The 27944-nt window shown below is 35.2% G+C and overlaps 1 protein-coding gene across 1 annotated transcript; it reads left to right on the forward strand.

Moving 5' to 3' along the window:
- The first annotated feature begins 1081 nt into the window (after window positions 1-1081).
- LOC126824920 (palmitoyltransferase ZDHHC17) lies at window positions 1082-27850 on the forward strand. Its single transcript, XM_050554370.2, has 15 exons — window positions 1082-1140; window positions 3949-4184; window positions 7671-7748; window positions 8413-8483; window positions 9307-9445; window positions 10160-10322; window positions 11011-11136; window positions 12329-12468; window positions 13327-13427; window positions 14987-15111; window positions 16320-16476; window positions 17667-17750; window positions 18820-18977; window positions 19874-20028; window positions 20672-27850. Exons 1-15 carry the CDS (start codon window positions 1090-1092, stop codon window positions 20835-20837), a joined length of 1950 nt encoding a protein of 649 aa, XP_050410327.2. The 5' UTR covers window positions 1082-1089; the 3' UTR covers window positions 20838-27850.
- The last annotated feature ends 94 nt before the right edge of the window (window positions 27851-27944 follow it).

The raw sequence follows: 27944 nt of genomic DNA on the forward strand, positions 1-27944 counted from the left end.
ACAGTTGGAATTCGATATAGGCTAAGGGTATGCCATAGAGTCGGTGCCCAGGCAAAATTTCCCTTATAGCACACTGTATGGCGTATGTCCGTCTTTATTATCCCAGTCGGAGCAGAACAGTAGGACATAGGGATAAACCCCATTTTATTTCATTCCAATTCATAGATACAAAATAACGAATGACGAAACACGATTTCACATGTTGCTTCATTTTTATTTCTTTCTCTTCATTCCGGTCTCTTTAAGACCGCTTTTTAAAATAAAGTGAAATGAAATGAAATGAAATGGGGTTTAACGTCCTACTGTTCTGCTCCAAACTGGGCTAATGAAGACGGGCATACGCCATACAGTGTGCTACAAGGGAAATTTTGCCCGGACAGCGGCACTACGACCTACTCTTAGGCTATATTGAATTCCAACTGTCAAGGGATCTTTTACGTGCACGCCAATAGCCTATGTACACGGGACCTCGGTTTTTCGTCCCATCCGAATGACTAGACAGCTGTCCTTGTCAGGCCCTCCGTCCTGCATGACTGACAAGCGGGAAACCACGCCGGAAAATCTGGATGAACTTTCTCGGCCAATGCAGGGATCGAACACCCGATCTCCAGGCTAGCGAGCCAGCGTCTTACCCACTTAGCCACGTGATCCCCCCTAACTATAGCCTGTTCTATTTGTAAGGACAGCGGCTTATTAATTTTTAAGGGCGAAGACTAGGGGCCAGGGTAAATATCTCAAAACCAAATGTTCCAAGTACTTTATAAAGAGTGCTGCGTGTCAATATTATAAGATTAAGAACTGTTGGCTATCCCGTATCCGTCAATGTCGCCGGATAATGAAAGTTGTCACCTAATGTTCCAAATAATTTTTAATGCAAGACTAGAATTGAAATTCATCGGTTAAAACTGGCATTTCAGCTAGTATGTCTCTTGAATCATTGCTTCTTTATATGGCTAATATAATTCTACAAGAGAAAATTGTTAAGTCTGCACGTGTTTTGCGTCGTCTGCTACAAGGTAACACGGTGTTATTATTTCGTCCAATCAAATCACGTTCCTATAATAACTTCTCCTGTACAATCAAAAGAAAATGGCGGAAGTCGATCCCGATTGCAATCCAATCCAGCCCCTTTTAACCAAGGTAGCTATTTATTTCTTTCTAATATTTATCGTAATAGTTCGGATTTGACCCCGGATTTTATTTGGCAACATTTTTGGGAAATTATGTTTTCAGGAAGGCAAATATTTCACAAGGTAACACGATTTGTTGAATGTTCTTTGAGATTGCTCTAACATGTTTTGATAAACAAACAGGAACAGGAGTGACATTCCGATATGTAGTATTTCGTAATAGCGTATGGACATTAAGGATTAAGAACACATATTTGCCCAGTGTTAGAATTTATAGTATTTTATGCTATAATTCCTTGAATTCGTAATGTGGATATCCTAATTGCAGTCGTAACTTAATTGTGTACCGGTACTGTTGTTAGTATCAATGGTATCATTATCAAGTTGTTTTTTTTCAGCAGGGCAGAGACATAGCTCTGTTACTAAGGGTTTTAATGGTGGGAGTACTACTTTATGACTACATAGTGTGTGTGGTGTGCTCAGAATAGATTTACGTTCGTGTTCACAGATAATCTTTGCTATACCTCAACTAATTACATGACTGAATGTCCAAAAATATTTGCTTTCATTACCGTAAACTTCCATGTTAGTTTTGTATTGTTTGAAATAAATACATTAATATTAAACAGTTGACAGATTTTTAGATATTTTATCAAGTGCAATGTAGGCCTACCTGTTTCTGAATTCTTTTTACGTGGACATAAATCCGCAGATATGTGGATGCGTATGGTGCAGGCCCAATTTTTTTCAAAGGGCTGTCATCAGTTCCCACCAAAATATATTATTGTATGCGCAATTCCACATAAATATGCCCTTTGAAGATTTTGATGGAATTGATGGTTGTTTCGAACAGTGGCATGCTAGCAATAAAAATATAGAAAAGTCTTCCTTTCAGGTACCAGTAATCAACTATGCGATCATACTTTTCTCTTTGCATCCCCTTGCTCGTACTTATACCAGTAAACTGACTAGTGCTCCTACGACTAGTCGGATAGCTGTAAACGGTTAGAACTGGACGGTTAAACGGTTCGAATTCAACGGTACGGTTATTCGGAGATGTCCCCATTACATAGAGTTGTGTCTGATTATATTCCTCTTTATAACAAAACTTGCCCGTTGTCATTTTGTATTTGATGTTTGAAAATCTTAGAATGTAACAGTTGTCCTACGATGTCGACTGCTAAAAAATAATACTATTAATAGCACTCGTCGTAGTCATACGGCAAAGTCAACGGACCTTGTTCTGACTTTAGCTATTGTTAATCCAATCTAAATACTTCTCGGCATTTCTAACTATATTCTACCTTGTTTATTATTTACTTCAAAACGTAACCACCATTCAAAATATAATCATAAAGGCTAGAAAATGACATTATACTAGATTCGTTACGACATTGAACACGTTTCATATCTCGTAATTTCTCGCAAGATTTCTACTTTGGTTTTTAGTTAAATTAACCAATCATAAAAATTCTACTTGCAAGCGAGGAATTATTTCCTTATTGTCCAATCAATAGACGCCTTCCAATTTACTTTATTCTATTCTTAGTAACATTGTGTAATCGTAATATAGTATTGTTTTGTATATTAGCGTTATATTGAATTAAAAAATGTCTCAAATGAACCAAGTTAACCAGGTAAACAAATAACTACGACCTTAGATAGTTTAAATTTTCATTAAAGAATTGTACATGTCTTAAAAAAATTCCTGAAATTTTTGCGCGTGTAATGCCTTTTATAAGGCGAGTATAGTGTGCGCACGAGTAATGACTTGCACCTCCTGACAAGCTCTGTTTTATGTTTAAAATTGATACCGTACAGTTAACAGTTACTAACCGGTTAATAGCTACGGCTATTCGAATAAAAAAAAGTCTTAACCGTAGGAGCACTAAAACTGACGGACAAAAAATTCATTAAACGAAAAAAAATAGCGCAGTGATCCATGATGAATACCGAGTAGGTTTAGGTGGATTAAGTATCAGTGTGTGAAATAGCTTTATATAAAGTCTGTTTCCACCTAAATCATATAGCTGGCATACAGATATTGCTGATATACAAATTAAAATATTTACAAGGTGATTAGCGAAAAATTGAACAGATTAAAGAAATATTTAAATATATATGTACACAACAGATGAAACATTTAATGATGGGGCCTAATTCATTAAATACCCTGCACAGATTTCCATGCCCGTGTGCAGATTAGTCAACAAAAATTAGACACAGATTCGCGCATGCACAGGGGAAATCTGTCTGCAAGGTGTAGTCTGCACTCATCATAGACGTAAAACATGTGACAAATAGTGTGGGCTGTATAAAAACAAATCATGTTGGCTGTAGTATAATAACAAAGTGGGCTGTAGTATAATAACAAATGATGTGGGCTGTAGTATAAAATCAAATGTGGTGGGCTGTAGTATAAAAACAAATGATATTGGGCAGCTGTACATGTAGTATAAAAACAAATGATGTTGGCTGTAGTATAAAAACAAATGATGTTGGGCCGCTGTAGTATAAAAACAAATGATGTTGGGCCGCTGTAGTATAAAGTATAAAAACAAATGTTGTTGGGCCGCTGTAGTATAAAAACAAATGATGTTGGGCCGCTGTAGTATAAAAACAAATGATGTTGGGCCGCTGTAGTATAAAAACAAATGAGTATAAAAACAAATGATGTTGGCTGTAGTATAAAAACAAATGATGTTGGCTGTAGTATAATAACAAATGGTGACGTGGGCTGTAGTATAAAACCCAATGTATAAAACTGTGCATTCAGTGGTATAGAAATTAATGTGTCAACTATTTGTTTATTTTCTAGGGAGGTCAGGAAGCGAAAGAAACCAGGGTGGACCTGGAGAAACCCCCACCTCCTCCCTTTATGCAACCAGGTGTGGATGATTTCAAGAATTTTGATATAGTTAGAGCCGTACAATATGGGGTGTTTGATCGAGTACGGGAATTGGTGGATGCCGGATATGATGTTAATGAAATGGATAAAGAAAATGTCAGCCTTCTTCATTGGGCTGCCATCAACAACAGAGCTGACATTGTGAAGTAAGTTGGTGCTTTTAAAAGTTAAAAACTTCTATTCATTTAACTTAAAGATACATTATGTAAAATTTAGATAAAGAGCTGGTCATTCTTGCTACATATATAATAGTTCAAAAATAGATAATGCAAAATGAATATATTGAAAATTTCATTCAAATTACCGGTACTTTATTCTGATCGAAGTTATCACTCGTAGTAGTTTTGACACGATGTGTACATTAATTATTTATTATCGTAAACACGGTTCTGGTTACATCAAGACTTAGCTTCACTTCTCTGTTTTTAAATTAAATCTTAAATGGCCGAACCGTTCCATTCTACTTAAAATCAGAGCCATCTGATGGCCTTGAGAGTTGATTATGGTCTTGTCATGTTAATAAATGTCTAATTAAGGCCTAAAGAAAGATCTGCAATAGGCAGATTTAGCTCTTGATTGAATAATGCATCTTTGAGATTAAAGAATAAAGAAGGGTAATATGTATGTGCGGTTTAGTTCAATTATTGCATTCCATCGACAAAAATATTGTACAGCACGAGACCATAACATTGTAAGGTCCATTTATTTTTCACAAAGGGTTGAGAGGTCGAGTAGTCTTTTACGTCATAAGGGTTGTCCTCGAGTCATGTTAGAAAAAATAAGCGAAAACGCCGTTGTCTGGGCCAAATATCCCTCATACATACCTGTTTTCATTAGCCCTATTAGTATGGAAAATTATACATTAAATCCCATGTCAGTCAAAATTAATTATGTTTTTCAATGCTTCATGAATTGATTGAGTTTTAGTATTTACATGTTCCCACATGTTCCACTGACATGTGGGTTTTAAAAGGAAAAGACACACATCATTAATGTCATAAACCATGTAGAAATAACATGTATTATTGACTGATTGATTGATTGATTGATTGATGTTATCAATACTACAGTCCATATGATGATGATCAATGATGTATATTGGTTAGAGGGCTATTAATCAAACTTAATGTACACCTTGATTTGATGTACAGGTGTATGTGATGCTGACAGGTGTATTTATATTTTAAAGTGTGATGCAGGACGGATGGCCTGACAAGGGAACTGTCTAGTCATGAGGATGGGACGAAAAACAGAGGTCTCTTGTACACATTGCCGTGCACGTAAAAGATTTCTTAAGAGTTGGAATTCGATATAAGAGTAGGCCGTAGTGCCGCTCTCCTGGCAAAATTTCCCTCGTGGCACACTGTATGGCGTATGCCCGTCTTCATTAGCCCAGTTTGGAGCAGAACATTAGGACGTTAAAACCCCATTTCATTTCATTTCATTTCATAATATTTCAAGGTACAACCACTAAAGAATAGTGCTGGCAGTATATATCATTGAATCAATGTATTGCGATTTACCGTCTCACGATTCTTGTATTGAATTGTGTGACGCTGAATCAATGTAATGCAATTCTTTTTTTATGTTTTTTTTTTTTTGTCTCTTCAGTAAGTAACCTGTCACTTTTAATTATCCACATCACACATTATTTATAGGTACACAAACTCAAACACTGTTAAATTGTTTTTGTCCCCCGCCTTTCGAAGAAAGCAGGGGACTATTAAAATGGGTTCGTCCGTCTGTCTGTCTGTCCGTCTGCCGTCTGTCTGTCCGTCTGTCTGTCTGTCACACTTTTTGGGACACAATAACTCTCTTCCTAATTGAGCTAGAATGTTCAAACTTGGTGTATGTGTTTATTAGGTCAATGCCTTGATGGAGTTCGAAGATGAGCATTTTCCGCTTAGGGTAAGCAGAGATAAGCAATTTGATTGGTTGATGCTTTGGGACACGATAACTCTCTTCCTAATTGGGCTAGAATGTTCAAACTTGGTGTATGTGTTGATTAGGTCAATGCCTTGATGGAGTTCGAAGATGAGCATTTTCCGCTTAGGGTAAGCAGAGATAAGCAATTTGATTGGTTGATGCTTTGGGACACGATAACTTTTAATTGAGCTAGAATGTTCAAACTTGGTGTATGTGTGCACAACTTGCAGCAAGATGGAAAATAGACCCGTTGATACAACCAAACTCTAGATTTGTAGGCATAGAGCATGTTTTCCCCTTAATATGCTATAATTATTCCATCAAAAACATTGTATGCTTAGACTATAAGTAAAGATATACTGTTTGATTGTTCAATACTTTGTAAAAGATAATTTGTGATAAATTTATATGTGTCCTCTAATTATTTTCCTATTTCGGCGGGGGACATCAGCCTCACTGTTGGCTTGTGGTCCTTATTTTGATCCACATCAATATCATGATATAAAACAGTTTTATTCTTCGACATCGGCAGGACTAAAAATATCAATTATTCATTTATCCTGGTTTTTTTTTTTGTTTGGTAAATATTGACTTGGTTATGAATCGTGATATGAATCGTATCGTAGCACGTGAATCACAATACGTATCATATTGTGGCTGCAGTGGCAATACCCAGCACTACTATAGAATGACGTTGTATAGCTGTCAGCAAATATAAATAATATGTACTACAAGGAATTAACATATAAAATGTGTAATTTAAGATAGGCTGAATGATATTCTTGATAATGTCATATATTGAGATATGAATTTATAGGACAATATTTTTTGTCTTTGATAAAAATCACGATAATCCCATTTATCGCGACTACCACTTATTATACAATATATGAAGATACTTTTCTACTAAATTATTAAAAATAAATGAATAAAAATGATAATTTTTTTTACACAAAATGGTCTGTTCTCAATCCCACAACAAGATTCGGAATGGCTGGGGGTGATGAAGAAATGTCAATTGGAATAAAATTATTTGTAGATTTCACCGGATTTTATGAATTATCTTCATACACAGTATATCGTGATTTAATTTATCGATATTGCGATAAAGATTATTTGTAATATTGTCTAGCGGCTAGCCCTGTGGTAAAACCAGGAATCATTGTTATATAATAATTTATGATTTATCAACACTCAAATTAACAACCATAAACACTTCAATTCTCTAACATTTAAAGTACTGGATACCATATTTATCCTGGAAATCAGCATCATTTTCATGATCCTGTAAACCAGCATTAACTTCATGACCTCATATTAGCATTAATAGTTGCATTTATTTCTTATTTTCCCAATCTGATTAAAACACAGATCCTATTTCGTTTTGTTTTTTATAGTTCAAAATTTCGTTTTATTTGTCTTTACTACACTATGATCTGAAAGAGTTGTTATATTACCAGCGTTTTGGTTGAAGTGAGGGATTAGCCAACGCTGATTGATTAAGCAATGCCTGATGTCATAGGGTCAAAAGCCGCTCTTACGACCCCTGACACGAATTTCCAGTACAACTTGTCTGATCTTCATGTAGTGTATAGAAAAACAAAACGAAATATAGATCTCTATTTAATCAGGTTTGTATTTTCCATAATTGTTTTCCTTTGAATAACGCCCATATAAACAAATTAAATGATCATCTTGTTTTTTAGGTATTTGATATCTAAAGGTAGTATAATAGATAGATTTGGTGGAGATTTAAATTCTACTGCTCTTCATTGGGCAACAAGGTAAATTATAAAATACTGTTTATATCTTAGTATTCATCAGTCAATATGGTAGCTAAGATGCAAATAACAGCTGAATCTCTCTTGAATTCGGATGATCTGGTGTGTGATATCACTTAGTCATGGGGAAAAGCTGTGTGATTACAGTCTGCATATGATTACATTCAATTGGTCATGGGAAAACCTCAATGATTCGATCAGTTGGTCATGGGAAAACCTCAGTGATTCGTTCAATTGGTCATGCGGAAAACCTCAATGATTCGATCAGTTGGTCATGCGAAAAACCTCAATGATTCATTCAATTAAGTCATTCAATTAAGTTGTGTGAAAAATCTATGATTACATACAATAAGTCATGTGAAAAATCTGTATGATTACATTCATGGGGAAAAGCTCTATTTTATCACATTCAATTAGTCATGGTAAAATATGTATATACGATTACATTCAATTAGTCACGAGAACAAATAAATATGATTACATTCAATTGGTCTTGGGAAAAGTTGTATAGGATTAAATTCAATTAGTCATGGGAAAATCTCAATGATTACATTCAAATGGTCATGGAAAAAAAATGTATGTACCTATTATTTTGTATGATTTACAAATAAGGTCTACATGTATAAGTTTATTATTTTATTTTCACTGGTTCTGATATTTATTTCAGACAAGGTCATTTAAATATGTTGGTATTATTGATGTCGTATGGTGCAGACCCGTCTTTACGTGATGGGGAAGGTAAGTTACATCTCAGGAATTCAGAAGTGTATATAAGGTTTGGATGGGCATGAATAGGCTAAAATATTAAGATTTTTTGGGGCAATATTTTTTAAACGAAAAGAAGCCAGATATTGAAGAAAAGCGTCTAGTTGCTGGCTTCTAGACCTGATAACTGAGCCTTTATTCAAGAGGATTGTGATCGCTTCATCTCAAATTATCTCCACTACAACAGATATAGCAATGCCATAGTCCTGAAAGGTCGTAAGTGCTACTTATGATGGGGGGGGGTTGGATGGTCAAATGGTTAGCGTATGCGCATTGTATCATAAGGTCTGTCATTGAGTGAATCCCCGGTTGTACGTGACAAGGAGTAGGGTCGCCTGTCCAACCTCGTGGGTTTTCTCCGTGTCCTCCTGTTTCATCCCACTGCTAAAGACCCCTATGCGCAAGCGAATTATTGAAATAAAATTAAACCATACGTTAGTCCCGAAATGACCTAGTTTGTGTCGAGTGGACGTTAAACCCCATTTCTCTCTCTCTCTCTCTCTCTCTCTCTCTCTCTCTCTCTCTCTCTCTCTGTCATTGAGTCAACTAATGTGGTTTCGATTCTCCGGTGTACATCACAAGAAGTAGGGTCACCTGTTCAGCCTGGTGGGTTTTCTCCGGGTCCTCCGGTTTCTGCCCACTGCTAATGCCCCCTACGCGCAAGCGAATTAATGAAATATAATTGATCTAGTTTGTGAGTGTACGTTAAACCCCATTTCTCTCTCACAAACGTAAAGTGAAGACCATTTCTTCTTCGGAAATAATCATAATATGTGGCATATTTTATTTACTACAGGTTGTAGCTGTATACATCTATCAGCACAGTTTGGTCACACAGCTTTAGTGGCATATTTAATAGCAAAAGGTCAAGAGGTGGATATGGTTGATAGAAATGGTATGACCGCTTTAATGTGGTCATCACAACGTGTCTTTGGGTATAATAATTTATATTATAATAAATCTTGGCATTACTTTAAATATTATTATCCAACAACCTACCTATGGGTATTCTGTTTAAAATTGCTGAAATGACTTTTTGAAAATAATTTTTTATATGGTTGATTGTTGGAATAGGCCATTTCATGGTTTTGAAATAGGAGCTCAAGGGAGGCAACTGATTTTCTGGACACATTCATAGTCTTGAAACCTTAAGCTTTACTCCACATAAGAATTTACCTAATGTCAGCAATGTAAAAATTTTTACTACATACCACTTGATATCATTCAATAAAAGAACCCAACAAATTCAGAGAATTCACAATAAAATTTCAGCATTGCGTGACATTGGTGAAAAAGGATCCTAGTTGTTGTTGCTTGCAGGAATTCATTGCCAGTCAGTTACTGAAACAAGGGAAATAACTCTTGGCAGGATTGACGTAGAAACAACAAAACTGAAAAACTGAAAGCAGTGATTATTGGTCATTTCAGTCAAAATATAAAAATTCCTACATGCTGAGTTACGCACCATAAGGGTTAGGGTTAGGTAATGCTAACCTTATCCTTAAACGAGAATTACTTAAAGACAATTTTCTCACTCCTCCACCCCCACGATTAGCATGAAAATAGGCAACACCGTTCATTTAGTAAGAGATGCGACATATTTGGGGATATTTCTAAAATGAATAAGTTTATTGTTGTTTGATTGACAGGTTTGATCCCACACGATTATTACTGACGTTCGGAGCCTCGGTTAATAAACCTGACGAGAACCTGGGTAATACGCCACTGATGTATGCGTGTTCAACGGGTAACCATGTTGTTGTCAGATTGTTGTTGAACCATGGAGCAGAAATAGAAATAACCAATACAAAAGTAAGTTAAATGAAATGAAATGGGATCAAACACAGGAACCTCCAGGTTAGCAAGCCAATGTCTTACTCATTGAGCCATTGTGTTGAAATTTTTACCTGGGTAACATGAGGGGGAGAGAGAGAGAGAAATGGGGTTTAATGCCCACTCGACACAAACTTGGACATTTCAATAATTTGCATAGGGGTCTTTAGCAGTGGGAGGAAACAGGAGGATCAGGAGAAAACCCATGAGGTTGGACGGCGACCCTAATCCTTACCACTTGACTCAATAATAGACCTTGTGATTTCACGTGCATGTGTTAAACCATTTGCCCCCACCTCTTAAAACATATGGAATTGTTGCAGGTTACATCTTGTAAAATAACTGGCTATACATACCCGGGTCATTGTTTACTGTACTTAATGGTAGACCACTCTCCGTTTCTTAAAACGTCTCCCGCTCACTTGGCAGTCGGCTCCCCCGATTTCAAAATTGTATGCCATTAAGGCTGAAGTTGGTTACCCTTGATTCAACACTAATGCTAAAGTAGGAAGTGCTCAGATACGACAGAATTCCAACCAAATGGCTCTTTGACACAGATCAGCCAATCCCAAAGAAGATGTGTGAGCAGTATCGTGAAGTAATCAAGCATTGATTTGTCAGTCCTACTTTCATTTGATTTCTTATTTCAACTGCTTCTGTATTTCAGGGTCAGACTGCTGTCGATTTTGCTTTGGAAGCTAAAAATCCCCCGTTAGTAAGAAAATTACGAGAAGAAAATGCAGCTCGATTGGCTAAAAAAGGTGGAGTTTTAGGCAGATTAACTACTGATAAAGTAAGGTTTTAATTCATCTTCGACAGACTGAAGAGTGAGAGAAATGGGGTTTAACATCCACTCGACACAAACTAGATCATTTAGGGACTAACACATGGTTCAATTTTATTTCAATAATTTGCTTCCGCGTAGGGATCTTTAGTAGTTGGAGGAAACCGGAGGACACGTAGAAAACCCACGATGTTGGATAGGCGACCCTACTCCTTGTCACATACAACCGAGGAATCAAAACCATGGCAGTTGACTCAGTGACAGGCCTTATGATACAGCATGCATCCCCCCCCCCCCACGAACTGAAGATTCTTACATCTGGTCTATTTGTCAATCCCGACAGACTGGTGATTGAATAGATGAAATGAAATGGGGTTTAACGTCCTACTGTTCTACTCCTATACTGGGATAATGAAGACGGGCATACACCATACAGTGTGCTATGAGGAACAGCGGCACTATGGCCTACTCTTATATCAAATTCCAACTGCCAAGGGATCTTTTACATGCTTGCAATTGTATACACGGGACCATGGTTTTTCATACCATCTGAACGACTAGACAGCTGTCCTTATCAGGCCCTGCACCACTGACAAGGTGAGACCACGTCGAAAAATCCTGATAAATTTCCTTGGCCAATGCAGGGATCGAACACGCGACCTCCAGGCTATCGAGCCAGCATCTTACCCACTGTGGCTCAGGTGATTGAATAGATAATATTTTCCATTGATGGCAGAACTTTGTCATATATCACACTTCAACTTATATATGGACAGTGGTTTGTCTACGATATCACCCTCAGTGGATGCAGAATTAAGACCTGTATTAAACATACATTATGCAAGAGGTAAATCTGCCTATTGCAGGTCTTTCTTTAGGCCTGAAATGTTATCTGAATTATTAATTACACATTAATTAACTTATCCAGGCCATAATCCACTCTTGATGGCATCGCTAGACTGCGATGTTTACTGGATTAGAACCCGGTCTGCTGCTTCTCATTAAATCAAAAAATGGATAATCGAGACTTGTTTTTTTATCGTACCATCTTTAGTAATGATGATTGAGCATTTTGGCTGAAATTTCAGCATATTCTATTTACATTATCTATTATTCAACTATTATAGCGAGAACTGTCAACACTTGATCTAATCTCCCATAATCCCCCTTTAATTGTTTTTTGTGTGTTGATATTTTTCAGGTGATAAAGAAATATATAATGTATATAATTCCGTTTCTTGTGATATTTGTTGTTGGTTATATACCTGAGAGTAATATAGACTGGTATGCTAAACTATGTCTAGGTATTGTAGCAGTTATAGCGTTTAGATTTTTAAAAACGTAAGTATGTCTAGATCTCTTAAACAATATTAAATATAGCTGTGTGATAGATCGTAAACGCTACAATGGTTTCCCCTTGTCAGTGGTGCATTTAGATTTATAAAAACATAAGTATGTCTAAATCTCTATAAACTATGTCTAGCTGTTCTAGCAGTTATAGCATTTAGATTTATAAAAACATAAGTATATCTAGATCTCTAAACTACAGTAAATACAACTGTGTGATAGATCATAACCACTCAATCCCACACCTCAACAGACTTGCTAGCCTGGATTTCACGGGTTCACTCCCGGTATTGGCTGAGAAAGTTTATTGGGATTTTCCGGTGTGGTTTCCCCTTGTCAGTGATGCAGGAAATAGGGTCTGACAAGAACAACTGTCTAGTTGTATGAATGGGACAGAAAAACGATGTTCCGTGTAGACATTGACTTGCTCTTAAAAGATCTCTTAACAGTTGGAATTGGAAATATGAGTAGGCCGAAGCGGAAATAACGCTTAGTGAGCCAGTGTCTACTCAACAAACCACTCTAAGGAATGAAATTAGTAGACAGTAGAACAATTCTAATATTGAATTGAATCTGGTACCAAATGTTCAAAAAAGGACCAGCATACCCTGGAAATTTCTTAGCTATAGTTCTGTGTGTATTATTTTTGGAAATAAGGATTGAATTTGTGGATCCTTCAGAGGCGATAATTTTTGATCCATTCAGATGAAATGTTGTTGTGAAGCATTGGGACAATGAGAGGATGAGCCTTTTCCATCTCTTGCAAAATGTGGGCGTATCTTGCATGGCAATCACTAGTTTGGATAAGGATTGAATCAAAAGATGTTGATATTATTTTATTTTATTTGACAGGATGTTTTTAGATGAGAGTGTGACACATATAATGCCTGTAGCTATTTATTTAGCCACCAAGTTTTGGATGGTATATACGTGGATTTTCTATCTAATACCATGTATCCTTTATCTAGTCTCTATCATCCAGAAAAATATTCTACGATGTTGACAACGTTCCAAGGCTATGAGACCAGGAGATTCTGGGTGACCGAGACTATCGTTTATCATAATATAAACAAAGTATAAATAGCATCCGCTACAAATCAGTTACTCACGATTAGTCCCTGCGTTATTCTAATCTTGTCTCCAACCTCATGGGTTTTCTCTGGGTCCTGCGGTTTCCTCCCACTGCTAAGGACCCCTTAAATAAAACTGAACCATATGTTAATCCCAAAATGACCCAGTGTATGTGTTGAGTGGACGTTAATTCCTATTTCTCTCTCTCCCTATTAGAAAATCAAGTCCATTGAGATAATACAGTCCAATTATAAGAAAATTAGAAATTAGACAATAGAGTCCAAGTATAAGACAATACAGTCCAATCCTAAAACAAATCAAAGTGTACAGTAACGATTCAGATTGTTGGACTCAGACTAGCAATTATTTGCCCATTGACTTCAATGTTAAATGCTGTAACATCACAGGCTGTAGCTTTTTGCCCAACATTCCGTTGGTTCCAATCTTTATAGGCACAATGGGGACAACATTTGGCAATCTCCTCATCATAATTTTGTAGGGGGTTGACCGTTTAGATTTTTTGCTACACGGATTTGAAGTTGACAGGGGTGAAAATCTCACTTCCGACACAATGATTGCTCTGCAGAAAGACACTTTACACCCCCTATCCCTTCGCTGTAATATCATCAGTATTACCCAAAACTGCTATGAAATTGCAAATTTGATCCCTTTTCTCCAATTCTAGACCAAAAAGTCAACCCAAAAATGCAGGAAGAGGGGAGAAAAAAATTAAGGGAAAAATTGTCTATTTATAACTCGCACTACATTCGTCCATCATGAAATAAGGGGAAATAATTACTAGTCTTAGTCCTGTTGGAACAAGATGCAGGTTACTTCCCTTTATTTTTATTTATTGAAGTTTTGGACTATGTGTCTCCCCTGTGAATGGGACCAGGGGTTAGTGGAATTGAATGGAATGATACCACTAGGGATACGTTAGACTTAAGACAATGCATCAATTCTATGGAATTCGCTGCCACCTTGCTTTCAAAAATGTGAAGCATTAGTTTAAACTATATTTTATTCATTTGAAAAGGATTGAACAACAGGCAAAGCCTATATAAGTTCTATGGAATTCGCTGCCACCTTGTATTCAAAAATGTGAAGCATTGCCTCCTATCTTCAAACAAAGTGTAAGAACCGGGGCCCTGTTTCACGAAATTTTAACTAAAGATGAAATCCAAATTTTAGTAGATACTTCAATTTTGATTGGCTAAGCACTAAAATCAATCTAATATTATCCAATCAAATTACTAAAATTTGGATTTTATCTTAGTTAAAATTTCGTGAAACAGGGCCCTGGCTGTTTAGTCACTATAATTAACCCACGTGAACACTTTAATGTGTCTATAGCATCCCCAAGTGGGATGAATTGATGCTCAATATAAAATTTGTTATTATTATTATTTCGTTATTATTATTAATCTTTAACTATATATAGATATACATTCTAGAAATCAACATGTAGCTTTTATGATCAACATTTTACTACTCACGTATTTTTTCTATAAAGCCTTGAAAACAGATCCAGGTTATTTAAAAAATAATAGAGAAGATAAAATAAGGGTAGGTATACATATATATATATATATCAGTTGACCCACTAAAACGAGTACAGCATTGGAACTATACCATTCATATTTCACATGTGGTACAATATGGATATTTGACAACTTCAGAAGTGTGATGTGATTTCTCAGTCTGGCAAAGCATAATTTGACATTCTTTTTTAAAATTCATATTAATGATACATTAAGAGAAGATAAAATAAGGGTAGGTTTATATATCTGTTGATCCACAAAAACCGAGTAGAGTATTGTACCAATGACATTTTACATGTGGTACAGTAGGGTTGGGTGGTCATTGGGTGTATGTGACAAGGAGTAGGATCACCTGTTCAACCACGTGGCTTTTCTCTGGTTCCTCTGGTTTCCTCCCACTGTTCAAGACCCCTACGCGCAAGCGAATTAATGAAATAAAACTGCACCATATGCTAGTCCTGAAATTACCTAGTTTGTGTCGAGTAGATGTTAGAACACATTTCTCTCTCCCTGTCTCCATTCACATTTCACATGTGGTACAATAGGGATGTGTGGGGGGTTGGATGGCCGAATGGTTAGCACGCGCGCGCTGTATCATACGGTCTGTCATTGAGTCAACTGGCAGGGTTTTGATTCCCCGGTTGTACGTGACAAGGAGTGGGGTCGCCAGTCCAACCTCGTGGCTTTTTTCCGGGTCCTCCGGTTTCCTCCCACTGCTAAAGACCCCTGCACAAGCGAATTATTGAAATAAAATTGAACCGTGTGTTAGTCCCGAAATGACCTAGTTTGTGTCTAGTGGACGTTAAACCCCATGTTTGACAACTTCACTCCAATATTCAGAAGTTTGATGTGACTTCTCAGTCTGGCAAAGCATAATTTTCCAGCATGATTTCCATTTTTGGTTCAGGACAAAGGGACAATGTGTAGTCATTTGGATAGGATTGAAAGCTGAGGTCCTGTATACACGTTGCCGTGCTCGTACAATATCCCTTGGCAGTTGGAATTTTATATAAGAGTAGCCTGTAGCACGTGATTTTCGTACAAACAGGGGCCATAATCCATGAAGTTTCGATCCGATACATGCCAATATGGAAAGCAGCCGAGATCTTTTGGCCGGACAAAATTCCCTTTAAGACACACCACATGGTGTATGCCCACCTTCATTAGCTCAGTAGGAAGTTTAACCCCATTTCATTTCCTTATATAAAGGACGATATTATTATTTTATTTCAGACGATATTAGATTTAGCAGAAACCCAGACTTTAACGTTAGATCAGTTTTGTAGCACGTGTTTAATACGCAGACCGTTAAGATCTAAACATTGTTCTATATGTAATAAATGTGTGGCGAAATTTGATCATCATTGTCCCTGGATTGATAACTGTGTTGGTAAGTCATCTCCTTTATTAGATCATACATAACACGCTTATCAATAGGGATTCACAGAATTGCAATCGAGTGACGCGGAATTCAGTCCTGTCACAGTTCTGTCAGTCCCAACAATAGAGGTGGTGTGAGTAGAGTCGTGACGTAATTAAATACAGCGAATATGTTTCGGCTGCCTTGTTGGTTGAGATATTTTCTTATTCAGTCCAAAATACTCCTTTTCACTCGATTGTCACTATTTTTGGGATTGACAGAATTCAAATCTGGAACTACTCCTTCATATTTCCGGGGTTAAAGGAAAGTAACTCCTTTAAGCATGTTAAACCATATTAATAAACCTATTGTTCTGATTATCGGATACCACAGCATCACTTGAAAAGGTCCATTTATGAACTTTTTATTTGAAAAACATCATTATAGATTATTGCTTACTTCCTCAGTCAAAGGGAAGTAACTCCATTAAGTATTGTTTTGTTGCAACTTGCAGTGTACCATAGACTCAGATATCAGTTATACAACCCTGATAAATGTTTTTGAGAATTATAAATGGTACTGGCCAGTCATAAATCGTACTGGGTAGTGATAATTATCCTGCAAAGTAGTGAGAAAAATTGACTAAATTATTCTCCATATGGATGAGACATTGATAGAGCACCATACTCATCAGAGCTTTAAAATTAGATTCTCTTCGCATATCAACTTGAATTCAGTCTATGATAATAATATTGTTATTTATAATTATAAAAGCATGTCACTCAATGACAGATATATGATCTAAACCAGGGGTGTCAAACTCATTTCGATCCAGGGGTCACATGAACTAAAATTTTACATCACGTGGGCTGGAGATATACAAAAATATCCAGATAAAGAAAATTTTATTGTTTTATTTGAATAAAATCGATACGTAATGCAACACAATTCATTGAAATGGACCAAATTAGCCATACCTCTTACATATCTATGACATACAGTACAGAAGTCAGAGTTTTACTAAAACCAGAAAACAATAATAAATGATTTCCTCTGTTAGATTCTGAGAATTATCGACACGCCAGTTTGTTGGAATTTGTTCCACGGGCCACATTTAAACCCTTGGCAGGCTGCATGTTTGACACTCCTGATCTAGAACATGTACGTTTGACCATTCGAATGAAAATAATCAGTATATAATTATAATGTTGTTATTTTAGGTGCCTTAAATCATAAATATTTCCTGGGTTATCTGTTTTTCTTGATGGGTATGATTACATGGTGTTTATATGGATGTTATCTGTGTAAGTATTAAAATAACTATATTACGTTACATGATTTACATCATCAGACAGCTTTAGGATGCTTAATTTTCTTTGTCATTCGGTTTCCCCCCATTACTACAAACCCCTATGTGTAAGTATTCAACACCATTTCAATATCTTTTAGAAGCCAAATCAATATATCCAGTATCGGAACAGTTGTTTTTGGCTCAGTGAGTAAGATGTTGACTCACTAGCCTGGAGGTTGTGTGTTAGATCCTTGTCGGTGGTGCAGGACGGAGGGCCTGACAAGGACAGCTCTCTAGTCATTCGGATGGGATGAAAAACCGAGGCCCTCTGTATACATTGATGTGCACGTAAAAGATCCCTTGGCAGTTAGTGCCATTGCCCGGGCAAAATTTCCCTCATAGCACACTGCATGGCGTATCCTTGTCTTCATTAGCCCAATATAGGAGCGGTACCCTATTTTATTTCATTTCATCGTTCAATAAGATATATGACTTACGTCATCACCAAGGATCAGACAGCTTTAGGATGCTTAATTTTCTTCGTGTCATCCGGTTTCTCCCCACTACTAAAAGCTCCTATGTGTAAAGTATTAAACAACATTTCAATATGCTTTAGGACCCGAAACAACATTATATATTAAATATGTTTTAGGAGCTGAAACAATATATCCGGTATCGGAACGATTGTTTTTTGCTCATAGCCCACTGTATGGCGTATGCCCGTCTTTATTAGCCCAGTCAGAACAGTAAAATTTTAAACCTCATTTCCTTTCAATATATTCGCATCAATAATCAGTTCCAGGTTGATTAGAGAGAGAAAATGGGTTAACGTTCACTCATCTAGGTCATTTTGGGACTAACATATGGTTCAATTTTATTTCAATAATTTGCTTGCATGTATGGGTTAGCTGTTGGAGGAAACCCACAAGGTTGAACAGGCGACCATACTCCTTGTGACGTACATGCAGGGAATCGAAACCACACCACTCGACTCAATGACACATCTTATGATCTAATGCATTAAACCATTCGACGACCCAACCCTCATTATTTTACATGGAGACCTGTTTGTTTTCTTCCAGTTTTTAGTGCGGAACTATCCTTTGATTTTTATGAGGAAGGTATAACTGGTTCGTTACGAAAGATATTTAGAGTATCACCATGGGTCGGATGGATTGGTGCTAACGCCATCTGTCACATGATCTGGGTTTCATGTTTATTCATCTGTCAATTATATCAGGTCAGTTTCTACTTTCGTTTTAATCCTATCAACTTCACTATATTTTAATAACCTTCACACTTTCTCTTTATAATTGATTAAACAGTATATAAAATCAATCCGTTCGATTCTCACTATATTAACATACAATAGAAAACACCTGTATTTATATACCTGGGTCAATTCTCATCAATATAAAATTTCTACTAGAACACAAGGCTGGTTGACCTCACTTTTGTGCATTAGAACTTTTGGTATTCGGCCACCTTATCAGGTTTTCATTTATTTTGTGTGAGCCTACAACACTGGGTTGAAGTAATTTGTGTGAGCCTACAACACTGGGTTGAAGTAATTTCTGTGAGCCTACAACACTAGGTTGAAGTAATTTGTGTGAGCCTACAACACTGGGTTGAAGTAATTTGTGTGAGCTTACAACACTAAGTTGAGGTACTTTGACTGAATTTACAACACTAAGTTGAGGTAATTTGTGTGAGCATACAACACTGGGTTGAGGTAATTTGTGTGAGCTTACAATTCTGGGTTGAAATAATTTGTGTGAGCCTACAACACTGGCTTGAAGTAATTTGTGTGAGCTTACAACACTGGGTTGAAGTAATTTGTGTGAGCTTACAACACTAAGTTGAGGTACTTTGACTGAGTTTACAACACTAAGTTAAGGTAATTTGTCTGAGCATACAACACTGGATTGAGGTAATTTGTATGAGCTTACAATTCTGGGTTGAGGTAATTTGTGTGAGCCTACAGTAATACTAAGTTTAGGTTATTTGTGTGAGCTTACAGCATTGGGTTGAGGTAATTTGTGTGAGCTTATAACATTGAGTCAAGACATATAATAGTTTGAATTGGATTGATCAGGAAACTTTATTTTTGAACTAATGTTCTTCTCTATTTTATAGATCATGTGGTTAGGGATGACATCCAATGAAAGATTAAATAGTTACAGATATTCCATATTTCACGATAAACAGCCTGAAGCTGGTGGTCATAGTCATCAACATTCAGATAATTGTCATCATGATCAAAAAGATCCTAAAATAAGCAGCCCTTTCCAGTAAGTACCTATCACAATATCTTTCTACTCTTGTATAATGTTAAAGATGGATTATACAAGAGCTAAACTTGTATATTGCTAGGAGTTTTTTCTGGCTTCAAATGTTATATAAATTATTATTTTGTCATTTATCCACATTTCAAGCCCATATTGGATGGCTTGGATATTGAGTGAATTAAATAATACCCACTATATCTGCGTTAAATAGAGCTGGCACTGACAGATACTCGATAAAAGGACCTCATTTATTATCATGACAATGGTTCTTGACAATCAGGAATTGTCAGGAGACAATTTAAGGCGATTTCTTGTCAATACTTCAAACATTGATAACTTCGCTTAGAATAAAGTAGGCCCTTATTTGACTAAAATTGTCAATATATTCTCTTTCCATTGCTCTCTCTTTAAATCTTGCATAATGTGTCTTTAATGATTGCCTATTCTACAGGAATATATATCTTTCTACAGTTTAATAATGGTAATCATTGCCCATAACAGTAACAACCCACTGGAATATATCTTGAAAAAAAAACTTTCGGAAAAATCACATTTTTTTTTACAATAAAAGGACAATTTGTCTTATCTTACAGACAAATACTTTAGTTTGAATCATTGTCATTGTGTTTCCAATTTTTCTTTTCAGTCGAGGGATTTTCCAGAATTTAAACGATATTTTAAAAATACGAATCTTTGGGATATTGAGACCACTGCAAGTTGATTGGACGACCAAATATGAGTTAAATGAAAGTGATAACTTACGACACAGAAAACCTTTCAACTCTCCACGAGAAAACTACCAGTTTGTTTAAAATGGACAATCTCTACCATACTGGCTGAACTGTAGTGGTTAACGACTGGATAATCTTGTCCAGACTGAGGAACTCTTAGATAAAAACTGACTCAACTCTAGTTATTTACAACTCGATAATCTCAACCAGACTGGCTGAACTCTAGTTAACAACTGCCTGAACTGTAGTTATTAACAACTGTAAAATCTCGACCAGACTGGTTGAACTCTAGATATTAACAACTGGATTATCTCGACCAGATTAGCTGAACTCTAGATATTAACAACTGGATAATCTCGACCAGACTGGCTCAACTCTAGATAACAACTGGCTCAACTTTAGTTATTTACAACTGGATAATCTCAACGAGCCTTGAATTCCTTTTCTCTATATTATCAACTTTCTCTTCTCTAGCTTAAAGTTATATTGTCTCTCTCTAATTATTATGTCTGATCAGGTTCATATTATTTTACTAGACGAAATAAGTCAACCACGATGTACTTTTGCTCTAGAAATAAGAGAAAAACTGCCAGATCAGACATGATAATTGTGTAGCAATATTATTTTCAGTAAGCTGAAAGTGAAAAAACGTCATCAGTCAGGAGGTAATTGGTAGTTGAAATATTGCTAGCCGGATGTGGATACTGTGTTTGACAAGGCATATACTGGATGTGGGCGTAGCCTCTCTCTGTTTTTGTAAGCCTGGGCAATCGCCATGTTTGTTGTACAACTTGAAAACAAGTATGGCGATTGTTTAAGGTATGAAATTTTTTTTTATTTAATTATTTCTTGTAATTGGAGTTCAGGTTTAAGCTGTGACAAAATATATATTTATATATCGGAGGACCTCACCAAGTCTAAATCAGATATTGGTCCTTGAGGGGTCTGTTGGCAGTAAATTATGAAATAACAGCCTCCAGTAAATTTAAAATGTTAAAAAAAAGATCTTTAGAAATCCCATAAGTTGTTTTGTGATAAAAATAACCCAACATTTGTGTAAATTTCACAAAACGATTTATAAAATTATTATTATTTTGTGACTAATTTTAGGATCAGATCTTTAAATATGATTATAGTAAATAAACATTATTTATTTAAGAATTGCTGAAGTTTTTCCAGAAGGACTTGGCATATTAAAATGAATCATATACAAATATTGCTAGAAGCCAAATTTGTCAAGCTGTTAAAGATTGCATTATGTAAGAGCTAAATCTGCCTATTGTAGGCGATTTTTATGGGTCAAATGTCATATATAAACTATTATTTAGACATTTATTAACATAACAAACCCATAATTAACTCTCTAGAACATCGGGTGGCAGAGATCTTGAATGAAATAGAAAACTGTCATTTAATAATTTAATGTTAAAATGGACAATTAATACTGATATTTTGTTTATTAGCGTAACAATGGTACATGACAATCATGACTATTTCGGGTAAAATTTGTCAGAACTTCAAACATTCATAACTATGCTCAGAATAAAGTAATTTGCCGGAAATTTTCAATATATTCATTTTGAATTAGTTATTATAGCAAAGACGACCAGTTCTTTATCTAAATCTTACATAATGTATCTTTAAATCTAATATTATAGATATTTTTTAATATCACTTATTATATAATTAAGTATTGCTCAATATACATCTATTGTAATCTTAAATAAACTATTTTAAAGACGTATTTAAACAGGACATCATGTTTCTGAAATCATCTTAATTAAATTTAAAATGTATCATCAGGCCAGGTTCCGATTTCACAAAATATTCTCAGACTTAAGTTAAAGCGAAAATTTCATATTTTTAAGTTATATTTTTAAAATGTATTAAAATAAAGCCTTAAAATAGATGGTATCCATAAACAGTCCTACCTTGTTAAAGAATAATCCTATTAATCCTATAATTCACTATTGCCAACTGTGAAATTGGCAAAAATATCATTTTCAACTTCAAATTCAAACATTTGAAGATATCTATTCCATGGGTAGGGTGACCCATGCACTCTACAGAAATACAGTCCACCGCTGATAGTTCGAGACTACCACTGACGCGTGCACATTCGCCGTTTCGAGACCAACTTTCTGACAGTATGATACTATAAATAGCCATGGCACGTGCAATTCTCTACAAATCTATCAACTATTACAGCCGTAAAAAATTTATTGTTGACGATTTTGAATAGCAGTAAAATTAAGCTTCATAGCTATTACAGCAGATTTAGAAATTACGTTTGTTTCATTTTTTAAATCGCTTTATCATTAACTGTACCGTTAAGAGCGGCATCTTTTGGTTAGGTACAAATAATATCTCTGAAACACTCGGGTTAGACAGGAACATGATACTAGCAGTAGTTTCATATTACTTTTACAAGCTTCTTAAAACAATTGTTGAGCTAGCTAACGTGCTTATTTCTAAATTCAATTTCTTGTTCTAGCTTTCTGTTATGTTTTGTAAAAAAGTAGTCTTGATTATCCCGACCTGTCAATCAGACGTAGAATGGTCGATAGACTGGTTAAGCAAGACTAATTTCAAAACAAGGACACGTAACCTATCTTTTACTCAAAAGTGTCTGGATGTTATGGGCGACACTTGGAACCAGTTTTCAGTCTATTATTTATAGATGATTAATGGTCATAGTTTATTAAGTACAACATGATCGTTTATTTAGTGACTATAATTGTGTGAAACTGATTTGAGGCTTGGCATATTTATAAATATTGTGGCGTAATTGTCGAGATATTTGGAGATATTTATTTATGGTGGGTCACCCTACCATGGGGGGAATAGAAAAACAAGGGAGGTAATTGTGTTATTATTTCCGTTGTGAAGATTTTTAAGTGTGAGAAAGATAACCTATGATCGTATAATAGTGACTTGACAACCTATTGAGCAAAAGACATAAAAATAATTATGTTTTGACTTTCTTATAAAATATGAAATTCTCGCTTTAAGAATTTACTCAGAAATGTTTGCCATATTTTAACTAAAATATAGCCCTTTAAAAACTTTTGTTGTTTTAATGTATCAAATACATCAATAAGAAACTATGTGCAAAGTTTTATGTTTCTAGATCAAAGATATTTCTCATAAACAGTGATTGAAAGTTGAGTAAATTCTTAAATGAAGTCTGAAAATGCTTTGTGAACTTGGGGACAGGTCACAATTGACAATGTATCCAAATACCGCTAATTAATCATACATTCAAATGACATCCACCGCCATTCTACAGTTTTAACTGTCATCACCTTGTTACTATTCCAATCCAATATTTACCACTTTGTGTGACCATGACACTTCTCACATGAACCTAGACAACAGGGGCCTGTTTCACAAAATTTTAACTAAGATAAAATCCAAATTTTAGTAGATACTTCAATTTTTATTGGCTAATCACAGAAATCAATCTAATATTATCCAATCAAATTACTAAAATTTGGATTTTATCTTAGTTAAAATTTCGTGAAACCGGCCCCCCGATTTCTCTCATCTCAAGTATTATTTATTTAAATGTATTAATGCTGTTTTGTATTCAATATGTCATGTTTATCTACTGGTTGGTTTATAACAAGTGGCCGTCAGTGATTGGTTGAAATAAAAGTCTAAGTCTATAGGGCTCTTATTCACGAATATTTAACGTAAACTAAAATATTTTAATAATTCGGCATTTTCATTGGTTGAGAATTTAACTTAGCATTTAACCAGTCAAAAGGGAGCATTCTTAAAATATTTCAGCTTTAAACCAATCAAAAGAGGGCATTCTTGAAAATATTTTAGTCTAAGTCTATAGGGCTCTTATTCACGAATATTTAACGTAAACTAAAATATTTTAATAATTCGGCATTTTCATTGGTTGAGAATTTAACTTAGCATTTAACCAGTCAAAAGGGAGCATTCTTAAAATATTTCAGCTTTAAACCAATCAAAAGAGGGCATTCTTGAAAATATTTTAGTTTTAAGATTATATGAATATATATCAAGGGTAACAGTAGGCGGAATCATTTTAAAACCACCCATTTTTGTTTTTTAAACTAAATTTCATGGCAGCAAGAAAACCACCTCGTAACCAGATTTGTAATGGTTTTTTTTTTAATATGTAAATAATCTTTTTCTACTAAAATATCTTTATATTCTCATCAACGAATTATCATGTATTTGGTAACCAGTGTCAAAATTTGAAAAAAAAAGTTAGAATTATAAACAGTCTGTTCTGATAGAGTGTGAAGATGATTTCTTAAAATCCGACAGCTGTCAGTCGGTTTCAGTTGACAAAAAAAATTATTTTAGGGATCAATAATCTCCTGTGGAGACAAGCAGCAAACAGTCATATTTAATCTTGTTTATTTTCATGCCTTTGGTATAAGCAGATGTTAAATAAAGCTATTTCATTCATATACACGTCTTATTCTTGACGGTACAATAGCTAAACCAGTTTAACAATATCCAAAGATATAAAATCGGCTGAAGTTTGTCTTCTGAATGTCGTTTCGCGATTCAAACACTCGTTGCTTCATACATAATTTGGTTTAAAAAATGGACCGTTTCTGAATACATTCAAAATGGAATCGGGTATTAATTGTGCCAAAATTTGTGACCATAAAGTAGGATAAACTTTAATTTTAATAGAGAAATATTCACATCATTTTAAAATAACCTTATAATATACTTGTACCAAGTAGAGGCCACAGATTAATAGTTTTACAGATGAAATATAATAATAGATAGAAATTGACTTAAATACCTTTTATTGGGATAATGCTAAATGATAAGGCCAGCTCAACTTTTCGTCATAGGTCACAAGATGTAAACAGGGCTAGCGCTAATCCCAACCCTAACCCTAACCCCAATGCTTACACTAACACTAAACTACAATCTCGACATTATGATCACATGCCCTAACCTTATTTACATCTCAGCGACCTAGACAAAAATTGAGCTGGCTTTAACAAATAGATTTAACCCTTGTATTGCGTGGAAGGCTAACTTTGTCCTTGTCACTCTGAACACGACAATGACTGTTAATAATTGTATACGATATCATTATTCATAACAGAAAAAAAAACCAATTCCTTGCCTTACTAAAAGTCAGGTATTTTTAACAAATGTTAGTTAAACTCCGTGAAAACCACTAGAAATTTGTACGATCCGAAAATTAACATTTTAGGCTCTTCTACTATCTCGGCGGTGGTTTGACTTATTTCAGATTTTGTAAACAAACCGATGTAAATTTGTATTCAGTTCGGAAATCACCAAAGTGTTAATGCCTTATTGAGAGGTTTGAACCATAAAAGGTATTTTAGACCAGAACAAAATGGATAGCTTTTGTTTATCAGTTGTTTTAGCTATTATGCATTATTCTATGTTCTTTAAATCATTAAATTGTGTGTGTATATATTAACTGTAATTTTATGTTAAGTAAATCATTAAATTCGTAGAAATAATCCAATTTCATTTACTGTGAATATATTTAGTGTTATTTTGTATATATTGTAGTGTAATTTTGAAGATAACAGTGTTTAATTGACACGTTTGTTGCTTTATACCTGTGTGCTTTAATGTTATAAATACCCTTTTTATATACTGTTTACCTGTCTACGACCTGGCCCAGGTTTCAAAAAGAATTCTCAGACTTAAGTTAAGAATTTACTTAACTTTCGATCGCTGTTTATGAGAAATATCTTTGATCTAGAAACACAAACCTTTGCACATAGTTTCTCATTGATGTATTTGATACAATAAAAAAAAAAGTTTTATAAAGGGCTATATGTTAGATAAAAAAGGCGAACAATTTTGTGTAAATTCTTAAATTAAGTCTGAGAATGTTTTGTCAATCTGTTTAGAACACAGAACCAATTTTGTTTCGTTTTTTATAGATTTAAATTCGATTTATTTGTCTGTAGGATCTCGAACAGTTGGTATATAACCTGCTTTCTGGATGGCATGAGGGATTAGCCAACGAAACCATCTGTTACGGCGACTTCTTGGCATGCGATCTAGGGAACTGTGGGTAATCCACCAGAAACGTCAAGGCTGATTGATTAATCAATGTTTGACGTCATAGGGTCAAAAACCTAATGTACGACCTCTGACACGACCTTTCACTACAACCAGTCAGATCTTCATGTAGTGTAGGCCATCGAAAGTATAAAAAAAAAACGAAACGAAATATAGATCTGTCTTTTAATCAGATTGATGATTTGTAAAACCGGGGCCAGGGTGCTCGTTGAAGCAAGTGTTCGCTGATTAGGAGTGCACGCCCGAGCAAGTTCTACTGTATTATGAATACATCTGTTTTGTTTTAATTGCTCATGTATAACACTGTTAGAGTATTGTTTCACATCATATAGTGTAACTTATCACCCTAGCTTTAATCTATTAATTTATTTTACTGTTTCACATATTTAAAGAGGCTTCAGAACCTTGAACTAGAACAAAAATATCAGAGCATTGTTCACGACAGTCCAATGAAATGAAATAGGGCAGTGGGCTATGCAGTGTGCTATGAGGAAAAAAATGAACTGTCGACAACATGAACTGTCGACAACCACTATAGGTTACAATGCTTATGTTTGTACAGAGTCTTAAAAGCCGCTGTAACTAGATCAACCTCAAAGTTTTCAGGTAATCAAATCAGAACGTCCCTGGATACTCAAATCACTGCAAATCTGAAATTATTAAATTACCGATCGACAAAGAACCTCAAGGTGCTGCACAGAGTCTGAAAATGGTCATAAGGTTATCTCAATGATTAATTTGCAAGCCTCGCTCAAAGCGTGCGCAAAATGTTTTGAGACATTTATTATAACTGTATATTCGAATCGCGTTAAATCCAAAAATATTCTTCAGACTGACAACAATCTCCAAGGTGCTGCTGATGTCTCTTTGCCCATTTCTATGTTTGTTTCTCTGTTTTTTTTGAAAAAATATTGATAATGTCATAATATTTGAGATAATGTGTAGAATTTGTTTATATATATAGTAATTAATTATTGACTTATCATCCTTGTTTGATTTTAATAAAACTTTAATATTATTAACTTAACCCTCAACCGTATTTATTTATTCTCTTTACTTGCTGGCAGCAAAATAAAAGCTGGGTTTTCATATCTGCATATATTATTTTAGAGGCAT

This window comes from Patella vulgata, chromosome 6, assembly GCF_932274485.2.
Source record: "Patella vulgata chromosome 6, xgPatVulg1.2, whole genome shotgun sequence".
NCBI lineage: Eukaryota > Metazoa > Mollusca > Gastropoda > Patellidae > Patella > Patella vulgata.